The sequence below is a fragment of the Aquarana catesbeiana genome, linkage group LG09 (assembly GCF_042186555.1).
Source record: "Aquarana catesbeiana isolate 2022-GZ linkage group LG09, ASM4218655v1, whole genome shotgun sequence".
Lineage (NCBI taxonomy): Eukaryota > Metazoa > Chordata > Amphibia > Anura > Ranidae > Aquarana > Aquarana catesbeiana.
In genome coordinates, this window is record NC_133332.1 from 60,147,406 (window position 1) to 60,174,579 (window position 27,174).

Sequence of the window (27,174 nt, forward strand, 5' to 3'; positions counted from 1 at the left end):
AGAAGCTGGGAAGCTTCAGTGAAAGATGCAGAGTTGAGGTACACTGTCTGTGCACAAACACTGGGAGACTTGTTTGATGGTCAGGAGGACCAAAAGGTACTAATGGTCAGGAAGACCAAGAGGTACTAGTTGGAGCAGTAAAGCTGCCAAGAGAGCCAGGAGGCTGAATGTTGTCAAAGCATCTGTGAATTAAAAATACGACACAGGATTTCTGAATTTAATTCTGACTGATCTAATTTGTGTATAGGTTGAAATATTCGTGCCCCAGGAGGACGTCCAGTGTAACGAAATGCGTGCTGACGTCACCACGTTCACACAGGTCCCGTAGTGAGGGGCTGCAATCGAGAGCCAGTCGGCTTGTTTACACTGCAATCTTTTATTGTTTAAACTGTAAGTGCAATACTTTGTTATTTAATAAAGTCACCTAAGATTTTACACTATGGAAGCTTTTATGTTTTTATGGGGACCAATGGGCAATACGTGCCTTTGAAGGATCACACTCTGGGAAGATGCTGGGATTATCGCTCCATCTCTTAAATGTCCGGGCTGGGAATTAAGCCACAAGCGAGTGTGATCTCCTGTAATAGGAGATCATTTGGAGTCGGTAAGCGGCAGTGTGTGTAGAGGTGTGTTTCTCAACCATGACTCTTGGGTGCATCGTGTGCCAGTTTCACGTTTGAAAATCATCTCAACACAGTGGACTATTCAAAACATGATACAATGTGATAATTAACCAATCAATTTTCTCATTTATGCACGGAGTCACTTTACATAGAAAATATAGCATTATTAATGTTCATTGCTAGAATTCACCTATATGAGAGCATAGCGCAACTTAATATAGAAAGTGAAATATTAAAAGGTTACTTTTAGGTCTTAGTTCACATAGGAAACAATGTCTTTTTTATACTCTATATTTTTTCCTTATTTGCAATTTTTTTCCATACAGTGGAGCTAAGAATTCCCTTCGTTGGAACTAAGGGGCCAAGCCCAGCCCCGAAAAACAACCCCACACCATAATCCCCCCTCCACCAAATGATCTGGACAAGTGCACAAAGCAAGGACCATAAAGACATGGATGAGTGAGTTTGGGTAGGAAAAACTTGACTGGCCTCCTTGATAAAGTCACATGGAGTGTGACGAAACTAGTCGGGGCAGGGCCTGGTGATATCATTGCTCTCTCAGAAGAAGATTGCCAGTACTACATCCATGCGATCCTTAAGGGGGCTGCACCTGCACATAATTTTTGTGCTACGTATGCTATCTGAGTGCACTGAAAAATGTGAGTTGTAATCACTTATGGTTTATATTGAAATGGTTTTAAACAGTTCAGTACTACGTCAGTTTTCTGATTTCTTTATGGGTACTACCTATAAGGATTGTCACAGGAGGTAGAGGATTTACTTATCACTAAGGATCCAACCACCCACCAGAGGTTTCTTTAGCCCCTTAAAGGGGAAGGCGCATATTGTAACAAACAAATGGCTCCTGCCCCCACCTATAACTGGCCTTCACAGCAAGGAGCACATGGAAGGGCAAACGCATGAACATTCCATAGCTCAACTCACCAACCAGTCTTCCAACTGACCAAATTAACCTGTTCAACAGTCAGCGTTAAAAACAGGGGTTTAGTTAGCACGCATTTGCAAATGCATGCGTAAGCTGCAAGGCCTCTTCATGGAGCATATTGACCTGTGGAAGGTCAGTAATGGAGGTGAGTGCATAGTTTGGAAGGTGGCGGGCACTGGAAATTGCTGTGAACTTTTATGGGACCCATGGACTGGCCTCTTCACTATATTGGACTTTTTGTGTTTCAAGCTTACTTTATATCACTGGAAACGCCTATCGCTGATTATTACTGGTTTAGGCATCATAGTGGTGTTTTATTTAACGTGCCTTTTGTTTCTTATTATTTATATATTCCACACATTTTATTTGGTTCTAATGATGTATAGGACCTCACATGTAATGTGCTCTTAATGTGTCATATTATGCAGTATGAGCGTGTTTTACTATGCAGTACTAGTGGGGAGCTCTGTATCACACATCTAATTTTTATAATAATAATAAAAAACATTATTTAAATAGCACCTTTAAAGGTGGCTTTTCAAAGCTCTTTACAAGGAAAACACAAGAAATACACAGGATAACATAACATAAAGGAAAAAGGGACAATTAAATGAAAGCTTGTCTAAAGAAAAACAGTTTTAGATTTGATTGGAATGAGTTTAGAGAAGATGACTCTGATGTTCTTAGGAAGTGAATTCCGGAGTTGGAGCATAGCAGGAGAAGGCTCTGTTCACCATTGAGTGTAGGTGAGTTGGGGGGACACACAGTAAACCAGAATTTGGGGAGGTTACGGGGGGGGGGGGGGGGAGTAAGTTGAAAAAAGTTCAGAGAGATAATGAGGTGCCAGACCATGAAGAGCCTTATAGGTGAGCAAGTGGATCTTAAAGTCTATGTGAAACCTGATGGGTAGCCAGTGCAGGGACTCCAGGATAGGGGTAATATGATCACTTGCACCAGACCTAGTCAGGATTCTAACTGCAGAATTTTGAACATATTGAAGTTGATTTATAGTGGATTTAGGTATACCAGCGAGTAGAGCATTGCAGTAGTCAAGTCAGGAGAACACAAATGTATGGATAAGCTTTTCAGCTACAGTGTATGATAGCATAGGACGCAGACAAGCAATGTTTCTCAAGTTGAAAAAAGATGTCCTGGAAATGTTTTGTATATGTGGATCAAAGGTTAAACTAGCATCAAATATCACCCCTAAATTTTTCAATTTAGACTGAACCTCAATTACAGTGCCATCTACAGATAAGCTATTAGGACTGGCCTTACGTAATTGATGGGGAGTGCCAATAAGCATGACTTCAGTCCTGTCACAATTTAATTGAAGGAAATTATGGGCCATCCAAGTTTTGACATCACAAATACAGTTAGATAGGAGAGAAGCAGCCAAAGTAGAATATGGTTTAGTGTGGGTGTATATCTGAGTGTTATCAGCATAGACGTGATGATTGAGCCTGTGTGATCTAAGCAGTTGGCCAAGTGGAAACATGTAAATGCTAAAAAGTAAGGGACTCAAGATTGAGTTCTGAGGAATACAGTACTTGACTGGACTAACTTCAGAATGGAATCCACCAATAGAAACAAAGTGACAGTAATCAGTGAGATATGACAATCCATTTCAGAGCCAATTCTGAGACTCCAAATATGGTTTCAAGGTGAGAGAGTAAAATATTGTGGTCTACAGTATCAAAGGCAGAACTAAGATTCAGTAGAATAAGAATAGTTAGTGACCTGGAATCAGAAGCTAACAGAAGGTTGTATTTTATCACTGTTTACAATCAATTAGAACACTAGCAGGTATTCAGCAACAGACACATATATTCACTTTAGGTTTTCTCTTTATCTTATACCTTTTTTTGGTTCAATTCATAAAAAACAATTACACAATCCATTTGTGTGCACATAGTAGCGCAGGGGATCTGGCACGTCTTCAATAGATATAGACTTACCTGTCCTAATCGGGAGCTTATCAGGATCCCAACTTCTTGAATATATGTCAGAAGGGCCATGAACCTTTTGTCTTCGTAGTCGAATCTCTCACCGAATACAATGGAGCAGATGACATTCGAGACAGCCAGTTTTAGAAGATGAGTCGGGTTTTCTGGTTTATCTGTTATTACATAAACAGAACCAATCAGCATTTTCATCCCAGACATCAGTATCCAAAATTTAATAAACCATTTCAAATGCATTAGGACCTTGAGTAAACAATAAATGATAACATATTAGCTGACATGAACAAGGTGGGGTTGATTTGCTAAAAAAGTACAATGTGTTCACATTGGAAAGCACATTTTAATAGCTTAATAAATGAGGTGACGCTAGATGTAAATTCATTTTGAACAACCTTTACTACCTTAGGAAATTAACCTTATTGTTTTTCTTTGGCATATTGATTTTAAAATGCCAAACTGTAACCATTTAGCACTTCAAAAAGTGGAATATCTCCCATGGGACTTTAATGCAGCCAGATATCCACAGTATATATGTAAAAAATAGAAAAGTATTATACAAATATGATAAAACCAATCAAATAAAAACATTTCATAGCATTTTGATTGTTCACAAAACAGTTTCATATACAATGTAAGCATTAAGCAATACATATACATCATTCTGAAAATATGTTGTGCCACAGTTTCCCAACACATTTCGATTGCTATACAATCTTCATCAGGGGAAGATAGAGGTACCTGCATGAAGGAATGTTGAAAAGCATACTAACAAAGTTGTATGTGATCTTCATAAATAACACTTTCCTGAGTCATATATTACTAACACAACCAACCATAAATAGACCATATGAGCCATTCAATATTCGCCTTAGTGAAATCCTGAGGCCCAAATAGACCCAAACATCAAACCCACAGTGGTCTGGGAAGGCTTTCCACAGAAACTGGGACAGAAACGGACAAAAATTGAGTCTTTATGAAAGAGTGTAAAAGAGTTTTCATTGAGTGGGTATAGGGTTGCTCGGCTTAACACCTTCCCACCCGGCCTATAGTAAAATGACAGCCAGGCACGGGCACTGTTGTTCTGGGAGAAGGTCATATGATGTCCTCCAAGAACTCACCTCTTGCGGGGCCGCATAGCGGCGCGATCTGTTACTGGCTGGGTTCATTGGACACAGTGTCATGCGATCGTTGTGACCAATCACAGCAGATCACATGACAATTGTATACAATGGCTTCCTTTCATGTCATCCATTATATACAAGTGTGTTGCTATCTGTGATTGGTCACAGTGATCACATGGTACACACAGGCCAATCACAGCAAAAGACATTGAATGAACCAGTTTAATTCAAGAAAATGGTTGCTTATACCTGTTGTGAATTCATGAAGAAATATATTTTATATTTCCTGGCAGAAACATGAGAGATGCTTAGGCCTCAAAAAGCAGATGAACTGTTGCCCTTTCGTCGACCTTTAAGGACAAATTAGACGCTCTCATGTTTTCCAAGTTTTACTACTTCTTTAAATATTGAAGACTTTTACAAGCATGTATTGTAAAGGAAGCTGTTGGAACAAAGACTGTTCTTGTCACAAAACAAGGAGATATTTACATGGTATTGTGAATAAACAAAAGCTGCCACAGGACACAAGGGTATATAAACTTTTCTCGCATAGAGATAACCTCACTTATTGTGTTCGAGTGAAGAACTGTTTAAATAGCTAACACCTTGGCTAACAGAACCCATTGTATGAACTTTTAGGATGGTTTAGACAAACCAGTCAGTTCTAAACACCCAGTGAGAATGTTCAAGGTCCCTCTCAACACATTAGAGAAAGTTGAATATTGTGCTAGTCAAAAATATTTTAAGATATCAATAAGGTTATTATAAGTCATTTTAAACTATCTCTGACATTGTAGGTCACAGAGACATTATAATGTTGGCGTCTGCGGACCCAACAACTTTGCTATGAAGAAAATGTATATGAAAGTGTGATTTTATAAGTAGAAGTGTTTTAGGTAACGAATTAGTATTAGGAAAAACATGTAATCATGATTATAATCATATAAGATTGTAGCCTACACTTAAGATAAACAAATATTCAGTGGAGATACCAGAAGTTATACAGGTATCCATATAGATAATCATTTTTATGTAGTATTGATGAAATATATAACAATGTGTGTATTTCCTAGATAGACCAGTTTACAGATATACATTTATAGAGATACAGTTATATAACCAAGTTATATAATGATGATTAATCAAACTTATACTGAGTGTATTTTACATTAGACCGAGTACCAGAATATTTAAAGGTATATACTTATCCTTACCATTATACACCTTATGAAAATAGAACGCATTAATTTAAAAGGATGGACTCAAAACACGTGTGAGACACCTGGTGGTTGAAGGTGGTATTATTTGAACTCACTAAATTTCCAGAGGAAGTTAATCATTACGTCTCCTAACCCAATGGGAAGTGAGCCACCTCCTTTTGGGCAGAGCCATTATAATTTTTATGGTCTTATTATCTGAAATGGTATTTAGAGGCAAGGAAGATGAGAACGAGAGGACGGAAGGAGGAGAGAGCTCAGGGGGAGAGCTCAGGGATCCACCCTGAAGGGGGGACACTGGGGGACACACACACTCCCAGACTGACACTCATGCACCATGCATGAATACATATCTTTACATTCATGAAAATTCCTCAACACCTAATACTTAGAACTTGGAGGTCACAAGAAGTAAATCCTCTTTAGGAGTATCCATTTTGAAACTACGGCAGCCATTTTAACTCTGGTAACCAGCCCATAGGAACTGCAGCCATCCTGGAATGGGTAATTATATCATGTTGATTTTATCTTGCATGTTCTCTCAAATATTGATATGTTCTCACAAATATCGATGTATTGAATATTATACAGTTGATAATCATTCTCCCGAATCAATAACCGCCTTGTAGATTTTTCTCTAAAGATTTAGATTTTTTCATTATATTTTTCTTTTTGCATAGTTGCCACATTTATTGACAAAGCAAACGTCTAATTTATTTCACAATTTTAACCACTTACTTACCTGCAGTATAGTAACGGTTGCATGTGTGAAATACAGATGTTCTGTTTAAGTGTCAAGTTCACAAGGTTATTGATTCTACCGAGAAGTTATCATGGTGGTATTAGCTCAAAGGGACGGTACGCCCATTTTTACAAGTGTTTTTATTGATTTTCAAGACGTTCATGTAACGCAATCTGTATCTTAATTTCATGTGATTATTTGTGTTTGTTTACCAATAAATAACTTTTTCGTATGACCACACGTCTCCGTGAATAAGTTTCACAAGCATAGACTGTGTCATATAGATTGATTTTGTATCTTAAAAATATCTTCGTTAAAAATTACTCAAGGATAATTATTGTGCGGGAAACCTGTCCTTAAAAAGGCACATACTTATTCTGACTGAATATTCACGACATACCAATGAAATTCATTGGTAAATGCGTTCATGTGTAAAAAAAATCCTGATCACATCCCCATAGTACAGTGTTACTATGGTAACACTGTATTGCTCTGGTCACAGCGTGTTAGAAAAAAATGTAATAAAAACAAAATTGAAAAAAAAATTAATTTTTATTTTTTTACATACTGTTACCAGCCACAACACCAGTTATATGATGATGCCATACTGCACTGGTGACAGTGTGTAAAAAAAAAAAAATTATCGTTTTTTTCACATTTCTTTATTTTCCAAATAATTGTGACAAAAAACTACAACTTCAAAAAACTTCCGCTTAGCCCCTTCTCTATCCAGCAATGTCCACGATTCACTTGGCCATTCAGAACTCTCCTCCATATTGGTTAGGGCACAGCCGCGGCGCCATTGGCTCCCGTGGCTGTCAATCAAAGTCAGTTGGCCAACCAGAGGAGAGAGGGGGTGGGGCCAAATGGCAAAATGGGGCCAAATGGAAGCTGTGTGTCTCAATGGACACACAGGGCTGCAGCTTGGCTCAGGTGCCCCCATAGCAAGCTGCTGGTTTATGGGGGCACTCGTCAGGAGGGAGGGGCCAGGAGCAGCAAAGAGGGACCCGAGAAGAGGAGAATCCAGGCTTCTCTGTGCAATACCAACTGCACAGAGGAGGTAAGATGTTTGTTTTTTATGTTTTTTTAAAAAGCGAGACTTTAAAATCACTTTAAGGCCTCCTATTTAGGGGGACGTTGTATATGAAACTGTTTTGTGAACAACTAGAACGCTATGGAATTTTGTTTTTATTTTATTGGTTTTAACATATTTGTATGATAAAATTTCTATTTTTACATATATGCCATTGATATCTGGCTGCATTAAAGTCCCATGGGAGATCTTCCACTTTTTGTATTGACTTAAAGGACGTGGCAGCCTTTAACTCATGAGACCTCACCCACCCCTTTACCATTTAGCACTTTTACGACCTCCTCAAAGGTAAAATGCTAACTAGTTGTCAAAGAACAGCAGCAAAGCTGATCTTCAACTATCTGTAGTTCTATCAACATGAAATCTCCCTCATCTTGTACTGCAGCTTGCTCTGATCCACAGGACTAGGAGGTGTGGGTGTAGCTATAGGCAATAGGTGTAATTTTATAGTCTTTTCAGTCTGTGTTAGCTCCTGTTCTCTTACTCAGGCCATGGATCCTGCTGACCTGTCTTTCTGCATTATCTGCAGGGCAGAGCTACAACTCCATATTTCTAGCAGTTCATCTGTTGCAATTGTGAGGTTCATGCTTCAACACATTTTTTTCTTGAGCTTTTAGTCCTTAAACAGGTGACTCTGCTCTCAGCTCTGTAGAAGCTTTCTTTCAAACTCTTGGTTGTCTTTTTGATTGTCTGAATTGGGCAGCATCTTCCAAATCAGCTTTTCTTTCATTGCAACATGGATACGGAACTGCTTAGGAATATTGTTCTGAGTTTTACCCATGGTCTAATGACTTACTATGGAATGACCTTGCCCTCAGTTTCATCTAGGTCTGACTAAACTGATTAAATATTCCACTTGTACACTATCCTCTGCATGAGAGCCTGGATGCCACCATGCAGCTTGCAATCAGATTAGAGTGTTGCCTCCAGAGCATCAGCTGAAGCATGCTTGTAAACAGGGGGATGTAACGTGTTTTATGGTTCATCATACTTGTGAATTGTTTTTAAGTTAATACATGTGGGTTAAATTTGTGTAGTATTATTTAATTGTATTTTACTGTGTTACTGTGTTGCTCTGCCGAGGTGGAACTTCCTAAAAGCTAAGGGTAACACTTTTGGAAGGTTTTCCTGGGCTTTTTGGGGAAGTACTGCCCTCTGCTGGGGAAAACACATAAAAAAAGAGGTAACCGCCTCTTGGGGGTGCTGCTGCTAGTAAGTCAGCTAGTCACTGCTAAGGATGAGTTCCACTACTTGCATTTAACCAGCCCTCATGTGAATCCAGTCGGGGTTCCAGGGGTATGGACTTAAAGTGACTGTAAACCCTTATATAAACCCAGTGAAGTGACTGGACTCAGGTGATACACAGAGATGAAATTCTCCTACATATGTTTTACTTCAAAAAGTTTTTCTTTTGTACTCAAACATATACATACATGTTTAACATCAGGTTGACAGAGTATAAATTTCAATAACCAATACGTGTAGTTAGTCTTCGAGATATAGCTAAACCTAGCTGTAATACAAAGAAAGGAAAACTGAGTCGGTCGGGACAGTGTCCCGTCTATGCTTAGAATTGTAAAAGGAACCTAGAACAGTTAAAACTTGCAAACTGAAACTCCTACATATGTTTAACCTGTTTTTCAGCAGCCAAAGTCCAGAATTTGTTAAGCTTGTCTGAATGTTCAGAAAAAAAAGAGGTGGAAAGCTGAAGTTACACTCTTCAGAGCTCAGTGAGGAGAGACCTGAGAGCTGATTGGTGGGAAGTGACACACACCTTCCCACAGCTTACAGGAACATAGCTGAGACTGTCAATCAACTGGAGGTCCCTCCCTGTCACAATTTTTCTCTTGGTGTGAGGAAAACTTGTCAGAAGCGATTAATGCTGATAGTAGAGGAATGAAGCAGGAGACAGAAATTACACTTAGTGCTCTTAATTGAGACAAGTACACATTATAGAGGGATATGCTTTGTCTGAAGTTTACAACCAATTTAAGCTTTGGACTTCAGGACTCTGAAGAACTTTTCACACCTATTTAAGGTATGGCCATTTCATGGGGCAGGGGTACCTTAGAACATCTTGTACAGGAATGTGTGTTGGAGATATCCATGTTGAATTCTTAATTTGTATTTCCACTACTTCAGTAAAGAAAAGTATTTGTTAAATAACTTTGTCCTTCTTTCTCTGATTTCGTAGGCCATCTATTTAATTAACAGGCTACACGCCTTATGGGTAGGCATCCCCAATTATGAAACTATGAAGATTCTGCTCACACTTAAAGCGGGGGTTCACCCACACCGCCAAAAAAAAAAATATTAAAAGCCAGCAGCTACAAATACTGCAGCTGCTGACTTTTAATACATGGCCACTTACCTGTCCCAGGGTCCAGCGATGTCGGCAGGGGACGTCGAGAACCCCCTCGGTTCTCGGCAGCTGCCGCCGCCATCCTAGGTGAGGGAATCAGGAAGTGAAGCGTTGCGGCTTCACTTCCCGGTTCCCTACTGCGCATGCGCGAGTCGCGCTGCACGTCCCTAGTGGTCCCCGCTCTCTCCTGTGAGCTGTGTGTTCCCAGCAGACAGCGCGGTCGGGATGGGAAGAGGCATAGACTCCCATGGGAGTCTATGCTGGAAGTGGGTGCAAATACCAGTCTTAGACAGGTATCTGCACCCCCCTCCCCCCTGAAAGGTGCCAAATGTGACACCGGAGGGGGGGAGGGTTCCGAAAAGCGGAAGTTCCATTTTTGCGTGGAACTCCGCTTTAAGTTGGTCAGTTAGTATCTGCTTGTTATAACAAGGCTCCACTAACACTCTCCAGTTCATAATTGGCTTTCTGGTGACATTCTGCCTTGGGATCCAACAGGTCATCGGAATAGCCTTGTGAAGGTCAAACCAGCATGTTCAATCTGCTCCTTTTTTTTCTGGACTTCCTATACCCTATTGGAATGTTGATGATGTATTTTGTAAACAACTAATTGAAACTCTTCTGCCTCATCATCCATATGACTTCTCTATTGAGTTCCCACCTGAAACCATGCCCCCCATGGCCATGTATAACTCAGGTCTAGACCCGAGACTCAGGCCATATCTGAGTACCTCAGAGAATACCTTAAACAGGGTGTCATTCACAAGTCTATCTCACCTGCTGGTGCTGGCCTTTTTGTGGGCAAGAAAAATGGTTCTTTATGTCCCTGTGTAAATTACTCATGCTACCATTTTCTCAAAGTTAGATATTTAAGAAGCCTGCAATCTCATCGACGAGGGTGATGAGTGGAAAACAATGGTCACTATGAATAAATCATCATGTAATTTGTCCTAGAATGGGGAACACATCCAAGCTTATTGGGAATCAAGGACTATGCAAGACCTTGGACCTTATCTCACATCGGTACTGATGGCCCACATTATGCCATGTTGCCAGAGCCTTTATTGCTGCTTGTCGTATGTGTGCCCAAAACAAGGTCTCTAAAAAACTCCCTGCTGGTCCACTTCTTTTTCTATCTGGACCCATTTTTACACAATTTTTGGCTTACTTTTACACAGATTTTATCAGATTTTGTCACAGGCCAGCCGACCTCCAAAGGCTGCACAGTTATCCTCGTTGGTGTGGATAATTTGCTGCTCCAATTTGGAAAAAAAGTTCTTCCAGAAAGTGTTCTGGCTTCATTGTCTTCCCTCCAACATACTCTCTGACCAGGAAGTTCAATTCACCTTAGCTCAGACTGAACACATCAATCAGTGCCTTGAACAACTAAACAGCCTATCCTCCCCCAGCCTGTCAATCAAACTTATTCCTGCTTCTCTGGTTACTGACTTTGTCTTGTATTGACTATGCTGGTTTTGGCCTGTCCCTCTTTCTGTATCTGCCTGTTGACTTTATCTTACTCTGGTTCTAATCTCATGTCTGCTGCAAATGTGTGCCTGAGGGCTGCAATCTGGTATACCCTCCACTAAAGTGAATTACTCTTTTCAAAGTGCTCTCCTGAAGATCTGGTGGCATGTTCTTAGACTCTGCCTCAGCCCTTATTAGGGTTCACACTCTCCAACATGCAGATAGCAGAGAGGGTCCGCTATCCATTATTGCCTGTGACATTTGTAGCCTATCACAGACACTCTAAAAAAGGTTTGTGTCTGTGTCCATCCACTGCCCTACATAACACTTGACCGACAGCACAGTTTACATAACATTGACATCTTACATTTTACATAACATACATTATACTACATAATATTTTACAGCTCAGATTCCCCCTTGTTTGGGAAAACTGTGGGCCAGTTCAAATCTACTTTGGAATCTGGTTGCTAAAAAGAATTTGTAAAGCCTTTACTATCTGGTCTGGCTCAACTGATTCAGGTATGCCCTGGATCCATGGATTCCTCTGACATCCCCTATTATCTACGTCATCCACATGTCTTTGCATTTCAATGAGTTTTACTGTAAGTTGTGGTGGGTAGAAATGTGTTGGATCTCCAATTTGGAATCCTCATGGCGAAACATGATTTGTTCAACAATGGCAGGCCTTGCTGCCACCAAACGGAGATCCTGCTTGAGGTCCACTATGTCCTAAAAGAGAGTGGTTTTGAAGTCTGTGGCAATGCTTTGTAAGTCTAATATTTTGGACATTTTTTGCATCAGATCTAGGAAGGATGGGTTATCAGTGCTCTTGTGTGTGTTCAAGGCTGGATCCTGTGAGGAGTGCATGCGAGCTCTGGGAAGAAACCTCCCCTTGCTGAGATCAGAACATTGGCGGTAAGTTGTGCTTCAACTGTGAGTGTATTTTCACCATCTGGAAGCTCTAGAAGGCCTCTCGTGGTTGTTTTCTTCCCCCATGGCACTAGAGCTCTCTCAGAAAGTGTCAAGCCATGCAACTTCTAGCTCAAAATGTTTACATTTAGCTGAAAGTTAAGTTGAAGTTCCACTTTAAAGCTGAAGAAATTCATGTAGCACTAACTCTCATGGAGCTGCTGGTTTAAAGCGGGCTGTTACCTTCACTCTTGATACCTCTGTTTCACCGGCCCCGGGTCCCGTTGAGTTTACCTCTGGACGATGTAGACACTAACGCTTGAGTAGATTTTTCAATGCTTTAATGAACAAATAACAAAGGAAGTAGCAGGAAAGAGGCAGAAGGAAAGTTGCAGGGAAGCTCAAATACCTTTCCTTAGTATTCTTTAGAACCTTCTCTGGAATTGAACACTTGCGGTTGAATGCGCTCCCCCTTGTGGGACCCAATCTTTGCCCGCCTGGATAGGCCTCTCTCACTTGCCTAGCAGCCAGTATGCAGCACGAACAAAAGTCTCTGCCACAGACTTGTTTGGAATAAAACCCGTACGATCCTCTGCCACAGGATGTATTGGTTTGCAATGAATGTCAGACACAGTACTTGAACCTTTAAGCCAACCCGGCATTACTATGCAGTAAGATTACTTCAGGATACGTCCTCCAACCGAGTCACCAGGCCCCTCTCCAGACCAGCACTCTACATGATCCTTCCATGATGGGTCCTCCCCTGGAATCTCCTCGGTTGTCCAGCTTCTTCTCTCAGCATATACAGCTCAGGACCGTTCCTCTGCTGCTGTGGTAGGCCCCAGACAGGCTTCTGGGCCCACCCACACGCCGCATCGACGTGGGCCCCTGGAACGGAGGACCACGAGGTGGTACTCTTAACGCATACCTGTCAGCCAGGAGGGCCAACAGGTGGCTGAAAACGAACCCCTAAACATGGCGTCTGTCCCATAAATACCCTCTCCCAGAATGCAACTCGGAGGACCACCTCCACCGAGTTGTCTCCGGGACAGAGGAGCACTCATACGCTTCAACACGTTGCTTTTCCAACACCAGCCGATGGTGACAAGGACACCCACTGGCACAGTGTGGAACTACATGCAACTCAACCAAGCTGGAACAGAGGCAAATCTAACTTCCTCTAACAAGTAACCCACAAGATTAACCTATCAGCGGTAGATTAAAAAATTTACCAGCGCTACATTCATAATATTCTTAACATTTTAGTTGCAGACTTTGTTAGCTAATAAATCTTTCCCTGATGTTAACTTATGTTTTCCAGAAAAGATGAAATATTGACTGTCACCCTACATTTTTCTTTCAAGACGATAGCTGTGAGTTGCGGGATGTTTTATTACAAAAGGTTTGTTAAGACTATGCAGCCTGGTCACTCTACTCATTTACATATGACAGCCGCCATCAATCTTCAGATTTTTTTTTTAATAACAGATTACACCCCAGTTGATAAAATCGCCATATCAGATTATACTGTCACACCAGCCTAGCAGTAGGGATCCCTGGAAATGGTGTTAGTAAATAAATAGTTTAGATGAATAGGTTAGGTAATTTCATCTAAAAGTATGTTTAGGGTTACCATTGTACTAATTCAGCATTATCTTCACCTACCTTTGATCTTCATAAATCTGTCCCTGAGACACAGAGCTTCCTCCTGGATTCTCTCCTCCACACTCCTCTTCCCCATACCAAAATTTCTCAGTGTTGTTAGGGAAAATCGACGCATTGTTTTCCATCTCTCTCCATCGCTCATGATGACCCCTAAAATTTAAAGGTTTTATACATATTGTTTCTGAAGACTCTTAAAATTTCAAATATTTTAAACGGCTTTTTGACTTCCCCTGTATTTTATTATATAGTGTGCAAGATTTTTACCTGTTACATGCACCACAGTGTTTCAAGCTCTCGTCATGCTTTTACATGTCCTCAGTAGGGATGTGCCGAACACTCCCCCCGGTTTGGTTCACAATAGAACATGCCAACAGGCAAAAAGTTCTAGCAAACTTGTGAACCCTATTAAAGTCTAAGGGACACGAACTTGAAAAATCAAAAGTGCTAATTTTAAAGGCTTATATGCAAGTTATTGCCATGAAATGTGTATGGGGACCCGGCTACTGCCCCAGGGGACATGTATCAATGCAAACAAAAGTTTTTAAAACAACAATTTTTTCAGGAGCAGTGATTTTAATAATGCTTAAAGTGAAACAATAAAAAAGAAATATTCCTTTAAACATCGTGCCTGGGAGGTCCCCTTAGTCTGCCTGTAAAGTTGCGCATCTGTGCAATGTGCAGAACAGTGTCACAGCAAAATGACATTTCTAAAAGAAAAAATGTAATTTAACCACTTCCCGCCCGCCATATAGCAATATGACATGTGCAAAGTGGTTCTGTTATCCTGACCAGACGTCATATGATGTGATCAGGATAACCCACGATCGCGCGGGGGCGAGCAACGTGGCGATTATTGATGTGGTGTGTCAGTCTGACACACCGTATGTTCGATCTGGGTAAAGAGCCTCTGACGGAGGCTCTTTACCACATGATCAGCTCTGTCCAATCACAGCTGATCACGGTGTAAACAGGAAAAGCTGTATATCAGTTTTCCTCTATTGCATCTGACAGACGTGAGTAGAGGAGAGCCGACCAACTGCTCTCCTGACGGGGGGGGTCTGCGCTGATTGATTACAGTGCAGCCCCCCAAGGATGCCCACCCAGGACCACCAGGGATGCCACCCATGGCCACCAGGGATGCTGACCATGGATGCCTACTCAGGGCCACCAGGGATGCCACCCAGGACCACCAGGGATGGACTTTAGGAGGTGCCAATTAGTGCCTATTGTAGATGATAATCAGTGCCCAGCAGTAAAGCCTGCCAGTGCCTCCTCATTAGTGCTGCCTATCAGAGCCATTTATCAGTGCCACCTATCAGTGCCCATCAGTGTCCATCAGAGCTGTCTATCAGTCACCATCAGTGCTGCCTATCAGTACCACCTATCAGTGCCCATCAGTGCCACCTATGAGTGCCCATCAGTGCCGCCCGCCTATTAATGCCCATCAGTGCTGCATATCAGTGCAACCTATTAGTGCCCATCAGTGCTGCCCATCAGTGCCTCATCATCAGTGCCACCTCACCAGTGCCCGTCAATGCAGCCTCATCAGCGCCCATCAGTGAAAGGGAAAAATTACTTATTTACAAAATTTTATAACAAAAACAAAGGAAAAAAATTTTTTTTCAAAATTTTCGGCCTTTTTGTATTTATTTATCAAAAAAAAAAGGAAAACCCCAGTGGTGATCAAATACCACCACAAGAAAGCTTTATTTGTGGGAACAAAATTATAAAAATTTTGTTTGGGTGCAGTATTACATGACAGCGCAATTGTCACTCAAAGTGAGAGACAGTGCTGAAAGCTGAAAATTGGTCTGGGCACGAAGGGGGGAAAGTGTTGAAATGGTTAAACTTGCTCGCGGCTCCCCCCAAAACACCTTGTCCCCATGTTGATGGGGACAAGGGCCTCTTCCCAACAACCCTGGCCATTGGTTGTCGGGGCTGCAGGTTGGGGGCTTATTGGAATGCCCCCTTTCACAAGTGGGCCCCCAGATCCCAATCCCCCCCTATGTGAATGGGTAGGGTGTACATTGTACCCCTACTCATTCACCAAAAAAAAGTGTCAAAAAAGTAAATACCACAATAGACATATTGAAAACGTAAATAGTTTTTGAAAATTCCTTTATTAAAAAAGAAAAATGTGGGCATGGCTTGGTGCTTGATGGCGATGGACGCACACTAGCAGAGCTCCATGAAGGAAACCAGCTTGCAGCCAGAAACCCTGCTCCCAGTGACCCAGCTATGGCCAAAAAGCTGTGCCAGACCCCACAGACTCGCCCCAAACGCAGCACAGTGACCACTTGAGCCAGAACCATCACCAATCTGTTCAAAAATCAGGCAGTCTCCCGTGGAAGCATAGTGGGGAACAAAACGGAGCGGATGCAGCGAGAGGGGTTAGACTCCAGCGAGGTTTCACTATCCACAGCAGGAGACCCAGGAAGGGGGCTATACCATGACAAAATAAACCCCTGACCTACGCAGACATGTCAGGCTTTACAGCAGACATAACGTCCACAGTCTGCAATTACAGACCTAAAATCCAATCTATTAGTTCCCATAGAAAAGCTAGCTGCAGTAGAGACAAGTGGGAAACACAGGGACAAGAGATTAAATAGACTAGAAAATGTGGCACTGTCTCAATCCTCTCACATCATAGAGATGAACAGACACCTTGAGGACTTGGGCAACAGGGGCAAAAGGAGCAATATCAGGGTGAGGGGGATCCCTGAATCGGTGGACACAGCACAAATAACCTCAGCTTTGCAAAGAGTTTTTAATAGCCTCTTAGAGAGACAGGTAGACACTACAATTGACTTTGTGGGGACTCACGGAGCTCTCAGGCCTAAAGGCTCTGACACAGCACCCCCGAGGGATATTATCTGCTGCTTGCAAAGCTTCCCACCTAAAGAAGCCATTATGAACAAAGCCAGGAGAAATGACAGCATGGTGTTCAATGGTGAGACCATTATGTTGTTTCATGACTTATCACAAATAACATTGAGGAATCGCAGGGCCCTGTGGCCATTACTCTATAAGCTGAGAGTGAATGATTTGAAGTACACGTGTCGCTTTCCCTTCGCCCTCACTGTAATACATGCAGGCAAACAGCATGTACTGCGCACTCCAACTGATCTGCCCGACTTCTTTGAGTCTCTGAACATGGAGCCTTTTGCACTCCTGGACTGGTACCAGGAATTTATCCTTCCCAGAGCCGAGGGAGGCCCACATAGATCCCCACTCTCATCTTCGGATAAAAGATTGTCTAAAAAAATTCAACATAACTGGGGACGAAGCTCCCACAGCGGTACCCCCAACCCGAGACAGGCCACCTCCAAAGGTCCAGGGGAGGACCAAAGTGACCTACACGCCTGGTAAATATACAATCCACATTTTACCTGATCTCCTCAGGCATGGAATAGGGGGTTACAATACTAGCACTGCATCTAAACTTCAGTGACAGACTCCTATTGCCCATAATGAAGAACTCTCAATCCAAGGAGGAACTTTTAACCCCCCCCCCCCCCCCCCCCGCTTACCGTTTGGGGGTTGTAATGAGAGTCATTTTCTCCTATGTAGTTGGCAAAGACTAGAGGATCAGATCCGGAATTACACATAAAGGTGCTGGATATAGACTTCCATCTTTTCCTTTTTTTTTTTTTTTTTGGACTCCAAGGAACTGCATACACAGACCACCATGATTAACAGTGTCTATTCATAAGAATGGCAGATGCAAACAAACAACTAGTTGCCCCAACAAACAACTAACTAGTTGGGGCAACAAGTCACTACCCTTAAAAATGCTCTTCTATATCCTAATTACCAGAATCCCCCACATGCCAAGGAATTGCTCTTAAAAATACTGAAGTTATAGTTTATTGCTTTTTTGCAGGGTTTCTATTTCCACACTCTGACTATTATGCTTGGCGTGCATAATGGTTGGAAATTTCGAAAATGCATAGGCCGGATTTCTTTCCTTTTTTGGCTGTGCTATTTATCATCTGACACTTGGTTATTTTGGTTATTTTTTTTTTATATACTTTTCAGTAGTTTTATACTGATCATTAGAAGTGTATAGGTGAGAACTCCTGCCTCCGTTGCTGTACTGCAGCCCTATCACGTTTCCACAGAGTGGATCTGGAGGCAAGATTTTTGGTCCCAGATCCACTAATTAAATTCTTTAGAACAGTAAACACATTCTGAAGTGCTCAGACAACTCTCCCTCCTCTTCATGTTTCTTTTACTACCTTTTCAAACCTTCCCTAGCTCTTCCTCCCACCCCCACCCCTCCATTCCTATCTCTTATGTGATTATATTGTACCACACCGATTTCTGACCAGCTTAAAGTTTTGATTACAGGTTTAGCACAGCAAAGTGCGCTCGTGGGTCCTCCAGATGGCATACTCATCCTCTCACATAATGTAAAGGGGCTGAATATACCAGAAAAAAGGTCCACGCTACTAAGAGAACTTAAGAAAGGTAGGCCACATTTTGCTTTCTTGCAAGAGACGCATTTTCAGACCAACCAGATACCGAAACTGACTAGTCCATACTTCATAAAACCATTGCATGCCACCAATGACTCAGCCAAATCAAAGGGGGTATCGATCCTAGTTAGCAGGGACACCCCCTTCAACTTAACGGACAGACTGGTAGATCCAGAAGGACGATACCTCTTCCTAAAAGGCACATACGCAGGTTCCCCAATTACCCTTGAAAATGTCTATTTCCCCAATTCAGCACATGTAAATTTTTGTCAGCGCATGATACGTGCGCTTGCTGGCTTTACATTTGGCTGCCTAATTCTAGGAGGGGATTTTAACATCCCACTCAACCCCTTGATGGACACCTCAACAGGAAAAACTTGCATCACCTACAAGATACTCAAAAAAATTAAACTGCTACTACGCTCCTTACATATAATTGACACATGGCGATTCCTCCATCCAACTGATAAAGACTATACTTTTTCCACTCCATCCCACACAACCGCTATTCCCGTATTGATCACCTGTTTATATCCCAAAGGGATCTAACCAGGGTAACAGAGGCTAAGATAGGAATTCAGTCCATATAAGACCATGCACTCATATCCTTGACAATAGTGGGGATCACTCCTAAAGCCAACACAGCCTCCTGGAGACTGAACGCGTCACTCCTGACGGACCTAGAGTTGCTACCCAAAATCACAGCCAAGCTCAAGGATTTTTTCATTCAAATGAGACCCCAGGAGCAGACCCCCTAATGGTTTGGGTGGCCCATAAATACGTAATCAGAGGCGATTTGATACGCATCGCAAAAGACTACAGGAGGCTGAAACTAACAGACGGACAAAGTTAATCTCCCACCTAGAGACAAAGCACAAGCAATCTCTGTCAGAGTCCTCAGCCGCAGATCTCCTAGAGGTAAGGAAAAAATTACAACTAAACCTAGACATCAAAACAAAATGCCTCCTGTTTTTTAGAAAAAAGATATATTATGAGGCTGGAGATAAATAAGGCAAGTTGTTAGCCAGGGCCTTACGAGATCCTAATACCTCCAAAAACATAATGGGAATCAGAGGTGCAGATGGGTCGCTAGATGTTAAAACGGCAGTTACTCTTGTTGGGCGCAGGAATGGGCCCTGCTGTTAAAAATTTTTCAATAATTGAAATTACATGCCCTAGTTAAACAGGTGCAGAAAAATTGGGCCTTGGGTGTTGGTGGTGCCCTAAACCAAAAATATTGTTGGAAGCTAGCATCATCAAGATTCAGGAATAGGATAGACAGCATAGGCAGTCTTCAAGGGATCCCAGATCCCTAGCAAATTCAATCAGTTACATCAGCATCAGGGGCTTGATAGCTGCTGATCCAGGACTGATTCATTTTTATAAATGTGAGCCTATCAACGGAGTCTGTGGACAGGCGCACTCTTTGATCCATTACAAACCCTCCAGCAGCACTGAATGTCCATTCAGAAAGCATGCTGGATGCAGGACAGGCCAGTAGCTCAATTGCATATTGAGCAAGTTCTAGCCAGTGGTCCATCCTCAAGACACAGTAACCCAGTGGATGGTCTGTTGGACAGGTCTCCAAGTTTGCTCTTGACCCTAGATATTCCTGCACCATACAATGCAGATGCTGCCGATGGTTGCTTGAACTTATCAGCCCTGGGAGCTGAGGACTAAAATTAGTTTAAAGGCATCGGTCAGCTGGCCACGTTCTCCACCGCTCTTCTTCTGATCGAACGAAGACTCAGAAACACGTTGTCCAGCACCAGGAAATGGTAACCTCCCAGGCAGTGTCGGAACTACCACCATAGCGAGCCACGCGGTCGCTATGGGGGCCGCAGCCGAGAGGGGCCCGTGGGGAGGATGAGGAATGCATACTGCCGGGGGTCCCCCAGCCAGGGGAAGTGAGAAGAGGAAGAGGCAAGCTGTCCATACGAGCAGAGAGCTCAGCTGTAAGAGCGTTCATTAGAATTTCCTGTGTTTCCAGGGCTCACCGTCACATAGCCCCACCTCTTGGCCCGGTGCCTTTGATAGACAGAACGCCGGTCCAATGCGGTACATGTGACGTCATCAAAGGCACCGGGCCAAGAGGTGGGGTTATGTGACGGGGAGCTCCGGGAACACAGGAAATTCAAATGAAAGCTCTTACAGCTCTCTGCTCGTACGGACAGCTCACCTCTTCCTCTCTTCACTTCCCCTGGCTGGGGGACCGTGTGGGCGGTGCTCGCCCCCCACTCTGAGGCAGCCCCACACTCACCAACAGCCATTTGAGGGCTGCAATATGCATTTCTCATCCTCCCCGGTAGTTCTGCCACTGGCTCACCTCTTTCTCTGCACAGGTGAGGCTGCATTGTGCACGGATCACGCTATATTGGGCACAGGTGAGGCTGCATTGGGCACAGGTGGGCACAGGTGAGGCTGCATTGAGCACAGGTGAGGCAGCATTGGGCACAGGTGAGGCTGCATTGGGCACAGGTGGGCACAGGTGAGGCTGTATTTGGCACGGCAGGCCATGCTGCATTGGGAACAGGCAGGCCACATTGAGCACAAGTGAGGCTGCATTGGGCACTGGACACGCTGCATTGGGCACAGGCAGGTCACGCTGCATTGGGCACAGGCAGGTCATGCTGCATTGGGCACAGGCAGGTCACGCTGCATTGGGCACAGGTCATGCTGCATTGGGCATAGGTGGGCAAGGTGAGGCAGTATTGGGCACAGGTGAGGCTGTTTTGGGCACAGCAGGTCCTGTACAAGTTTAGTCCGAATGCGATGTGATTTCAGCCATACTATCTGTATGGCTGAATTTGCATTGTATGGACATCGCATGTGATTTGCAGTGCAGTGCGAATCACATGCGATCTCGCACAGCGCACCAGTGTGAACTGGCCCTTAAACCATCAATGAGCAGACTGAATGTACCAAGTTGATCGATCAAATTGGGTACAACCAGTCTACCGGATTCTCTTATGATTATCGCTAGTGGTTGCTAGTGATAATCACTGTTTGTGGTAGAATACAATTGTTCAGTGGAAGGGATTCCCCTGTCAGCACTGACTGTGCTGATGGGGGGAATTATGCAAATTTCTTTCCTGCAATCTGTGGCTGCAGGAAAGAAATCCGTACTATCTAACTTTGTGAAGGTCTTGCAAGAACAGGAGGGGGGAGGGAGACAGATGGGGGAGAGAAGGAAGGGAGATCGAGATAAGGACAGTTTGTTTATTACAGTGTACTGCAGTGTGCACTCACCCACAGGTCCATGGAGAAGTCAGTCTGCTTTTTTACTGTCACTGAAATACAGAAATGGGAGGCTTGCCCGCCCCTGTGCTGGTGGAGTCCGTCCTTCCTGAAGTCGCCCTCCTCCCTGCCAATGAGGATGCAGGGGGAGGGAGTAGATCGCTGTCTGTGGTTGTGCGAGCGGCTCTTGCATATTGCAGAGTGTCAGTGAGCAGAGGGAGGGGGAGAAATCCCCCGCAGGAGCTGACAGGATGCTCTGCCTCTCAGGAGAGCTTGTGTCCACTTGCGGCGACCCAAGCAAGATGCGGGACACCCGATACATTAAAGAAACAAAACGGTGTTTCAATTGGGGGGCACATGGTGGGGCACAATGTTGGGGGCATCAGAGCCCCCTCTGGCCCCCCTTAGTGACACCATTGTGGGTGGAGCAGACAGATGTGGCAGAATCATCACCAGCTTTTGGAGGTGTGGTGGCAGAACAAGCTCCAACACAGAACATCCCTGACCATGCCTGCTGGACCATGAGTCAGAGGTAATAAGAACCTTGCTGCTGACCGCTCTGTCCAACGAGGCCAAAACATTGCCTTCCACATGATGGTAGAGAGCTGGAATAGTCTTACATGAAAAAAAATGTACATTTGGAACCTGCCACTGTGGTACAGCACATTCCACAAATTCACAAAAGGAGGCAGAGTCTACCAGCTGAAAAGGCAGCAGTTGTAATGCTAGCAATTTGGTCAAGCTAGCATTTAGACGCTGAGCATGTGGATGGCTGGGACACTATTTTTTTGCAGTTCAGCAACTGGGGTAGCGAAATTTGCCTGCTCATATTAACTGGTGGTGTACTGCTAGCAGATTGGCTGCAAGTACTTGTAGCACCTATTGCTATACCTTCATTCCTCTCAGTGCAGGCTTTTGAGAGGACTTGAGGTATAGTAAAGGTTTAGATCCCAGATGAGGAGCAAGGAGAAGTCTGCCTTTTTTATGATATGGGTCTTTCAGGTGCTGTTGCCAACGGACTGCATGGCAGGTCGTCATATGTCTTGTCAAGCATGTGGCACCCAAGCGGGTGCTGTTCTGGCCACGCTTGATCCGCTTCAGACATAGATTGCAAACAGCAACGGTGCGATCTACTGCACGTGTCGAAAAAAGCCCACACCAATGAACTTTTGGAAGTCACTGGGGAATCAGCAGCGCCCTGCACCTGTGGAGCTCTGTGGTTTGATGCAATAGGGTGGCTGCCCTTAAGCTGGCTCCTGGAGGACATCCTGCCTCATTGGAGCTGTGCTTTCTTCTCCTTCTCACTTTCCTCCCCTCTCTCTCAGGCACCCAAGTATAGTCAGTGACCTCATCATCCCCTCCCTCCTTGTCACTGGTGCAAATTTGGCAGTATACTGCAGCTGGGGGAACATGACTGCTAGTTTCTTGTTCTTCTGTGGCACCCCCTCTCTCTGGGCTCACGTTATTCCCTTCCTCATCCTGGGAACCAACATCGGAGCCTTCAAATTGCTGCGCATCCTCCAGCAGCATGTACCCGACACTATGGTGGAATAATTCTGGTGACTCTTCTGTGCATGATGGTGGTGCTTACGAAAGGAGTACAAAAATGATAATATTCCAGGGAGAATCATAAGAAAAAAATGACCTCCCTGGAACAAAGACAGCTACTGTGGATGTAGAGGGCAATAATGCTAATGATAAAATACAAAATTTATTGAAAAATCAAATATTAAAATTACACAACAGTATGCTCCTATAAAAGGGATTTAAATGGAGCCGGTCCTACATAAAAGGGCATAACAGATGCATGGTAACATGTGGATTGCCCATAAACCAGACACATAGACAATAGACATACAATGACATACAAATAACACATACGGTGCAGGCGCCTAAGTAACCACGGATGTACAGGATCCCTCATGGCAAAAATACCAGTAAAAAAAATTGAAAAAACAAAATGAACCAATTACAGAGGGATACTGTGCATGCGTGGCCCCCGGGGTGACGGAGGACTAATAGGTAAGGTTACCAAGAGATAAACTGCTTCACTTGAAGCTACGTGACATGATGTTGCAAAACGCGTCGACGTAATCACGGCTTGCAGGCTCCGCTACAGTGATCTCCCAATCCAAATGGGAGGCGGGGACTTTTGAAAAGGAAAATTGAATTTTCTTAGATGGAACTGCTACCGGTGAGGTTGTGACCTGCCAGGGTGTGACCTGCAGGGGTGAATTCTTCCGGTGAGTGAGGGCACATAGGGGGGTCCTTTGGAAGGCTGGAAGAGTTTTATCTCATCAAGAGTACTGTTAGATGTCTGAAGAAACTTATTATTGCACTTTAAGAAGAATGTTCTATGGACTTTCTTCCCTTTTTTTCTTTTTGGGACATTTTTATGGACTGATGATCTAAAATCAATTTTCAAACACTTTTATGTGCACGTATGAACATATGGTTCTCATTTATATGTTTTAGCACTTTTTGATGTACACATTTATGCCCCGTACACACGATCGGATTTTCCGATGGAAAATGTCCGATCGGAGCGTGTTGTCGGAAATTCCGACCGTGTGTGGCCTCCATTGGACATTTTCCATCGGATTTTCCGACACACAAAGTTGGAGAGCAGGAGATAAAATTTTCCGACAACAAAATCCGTTGTCGGAAATTCCGATCGTGTGTACACAAATCCGACGGACAAAGTGCCACGCATGCTCAGAATAAATAAAGAGATGAAAGCTATTGGCCACTGCCCCGTTTATAGTCCCAACATACGTGTTTTACGTCACCGCGTTCAGAACGATTGGATTTTCCGACAACTTTGTGTGACCGTGTGTATGCAAGACAAGTTTGAGCCAACATCCGTCGGAAAAAATCCTAGGATTTTGTTGTCGGAATGTCTGAACAAAGTCCGACCGTGTGTACGCCCTATTACACTGGTTTTTTATTTAGGAATTTTTTAAGATTTTTGGTAATCTTACCACTATCTTTATACTCATTTATCTTATTTTGTCTGGATCACCTCTATTTTAGTAAGGTGATAACACACATTGCACTTTATATATTTGTGGGCTTTTTCTACATACACACTAATAATGTTTCTCCCACACGTTTGAAATTTTACTTTTCCTATATATTTAATAATTTATTTCAGTTCTCACTATTTATTTATTTGTTCATTTATTTATTTTATACACCTTACTAGTTTCTGCACATCAGACGGGGTTTAGTGGAACAGCGCCGATCGCCCCAAATTGGGACTCTACATTATTTAGAATTTCACTTAGGTGTTATTCTGTGCTGGGGGGGGGCTGCAGTTCCTTTATTACCTAAGCGCGGAGCTATTTGTTTCTTATATCTTGTGACCTGCCATATGTTATTGCTACAGCCTGATTAAATAAATTAGCTGTGTGCCAGCCAACACGCAAGTACATCATGTTGCACGATCCAAAGAGCGCTTGTGGCTGAATCTCCCTATGACGGTCGGAGATGCTATGGAGCCGGCTTGCCGTTGCGGAAGTGCAGGAGATTGTGACCAACAGTCCAGTACAACAGTCCTGTATTAGTAAAGAGGACAGTAACGTAACCAAAACCAGCATCTGTTTAAACTTGCATATTTGCATTGGTCTCTTGCAACATATGATCTGCACAGCCTGGGTATGAATGTACCGTAAATTCTGGGTTAGCCCACAGCAATGGACATTGAGCCATTGGTAGCTGATACTCATTTTCAGCTAAAGGCAGATTTAAATTACCACTACCTACCTCATCCCGGCTAAGGCTTTTATCATTTGGCAGCAGTCATCAAAGCAGTGTGTGACCATTGATTCACTTTTATCTGAATATATTCTGTTAGAGATCTCTGGACTCTATTTTATTTATTTATCTATCTTCTGAAATGGACCTTTTTGAATGAAATGCTTTGAGCATGCGCATGCAAGTACACGTTTTGATTTTTCTTCATTCCATTCAGTAAGAACTACTAGTACTCTGTGGAGACTCTACAGAATAATAACTTCTTGTGAAGCAGTTTATCCCTTGGTAACCTTACCTATTAGTCCTCCGTCACCCCGGGGGCCACGCATGCACAGTATCCCTCTGTAATTGGTTCATTTTGTTTTTTCAATTTTTTTTACTGGTGTTTTTGCCATGAGGGATCCTGTACATCTGTGGTAACTTAGGCGCCTGCACCGTATGTGTTATTTGTATGTCATTGTATGTCTATTGTCTATGTGTCTGGTTTATGGGCGTACCACATGTTACCATGCATCTGTTATGCCCTTTATTGATGTATGTAGGACCGGCTCCATTTAAATCCCTTTTACAGGAGCATACTGTTGTGTAATTTTAATATTTGATATTTTAATAAATTTTGTATTTTACCTACTCTCCCATTATTGCCCTCTATATCCACAGTAGCTGTCTTTGTTCCAGGGAGGTCATTTTTTTCTTATGATTCTCCCTGGAATATTATCTTTTTTGTATGCCTTGATCTGGCTACGGATGTAGCCTCTTTATGTGAGGAGTGGCACTGGGTGAGTGAGTATTACCTACCAGGGGCGGATCCAGAGTCTAGTCTCGGGAGGGGCACTGCCAGAAAATATATTTTTTTGGGGTACATCTATCGGGTAAATGGCTGGTGTTGGCGCTTCAATCATCACGGCACCATGGTTGTTATGGTGTCAGGATGATTGAAGCGCATTATTACTATTATTACATTGTTATAAAAAATTAAATAGTTTAACTCACCATAATGCAGAATCAGTGGGAGCCCCGAGTGTGTAACTTGCCACGTCACCTGTCACCAGATGCATATTGTCACTTGCCACGTCGCCTGCCACATGTTGCGGATTGTCACTTGCCACGTCACCTGTCACCAGATGCAGATTGTCACTTGCCACGTCGCCTGCCACATGTTGCGGATTGTCACTTGCCACGTCACCTGTCACCAGATGCAGATTGTCACTTGCCACGTCACCTGCCACATGTTGCGGATTGTCACTTGCCACGTCGCCTGTCACCAGATGCAGATTGTCACTTGCCACGTCGCCTGCCACATGTTGCGGATTGTCACTTGCCACGTCGCCTGTCACCAGATGCAGATTGTCACTTGCCACGTCGCCTGCCACATGTTGCGGATTGTCACTTGCCACGTCGCTTGTCACCAGATGCGGATTGTCACTTGCCACGTCGCCTGCCACGTTTGCGGATTGTCACTTGCATGTCACTTGCCACGTCGCCTGCCACATGTTGCAGATTGTCACGTGCCATATCGCCTGTCACCAGATGCAGATTGTCACTTGCCACCTGCTAAGGTGGTCTCTTGTGTCCCAGAGACAGGCAGCAG

The 27,174-nt window shown here is 43.3% G+C and overlaps 1 protein-coding gene across 1 annotated transcript in view; it reads right to left on the bottom strand.

Annotated features, from left to right (window-relative positions):
* Positions 1–27,174, bottom strand: part of LOC141107707 (cytochrome P450 2H2-like) — an 89,273-nt gene that overhangs the window by 53,715 nt on the left and 8,384 nt on the right. Inside the window, exons 3-4 of the mRNA XM_073598626.1 lie at positions 14,110–14,259; positions 3,528–3,688 (exon numbers count right to left, since the gene is read on the bottom strand). Coding sequence (XP_073454727.1) covers positions 3,528–3,688; positions 14,110–14,259 — 311 coding nt within the window. The remainder of the gene's footprint in view (positions 1–3,527; positions 3,689–14,109; positions 14,260–27,174) is intronic.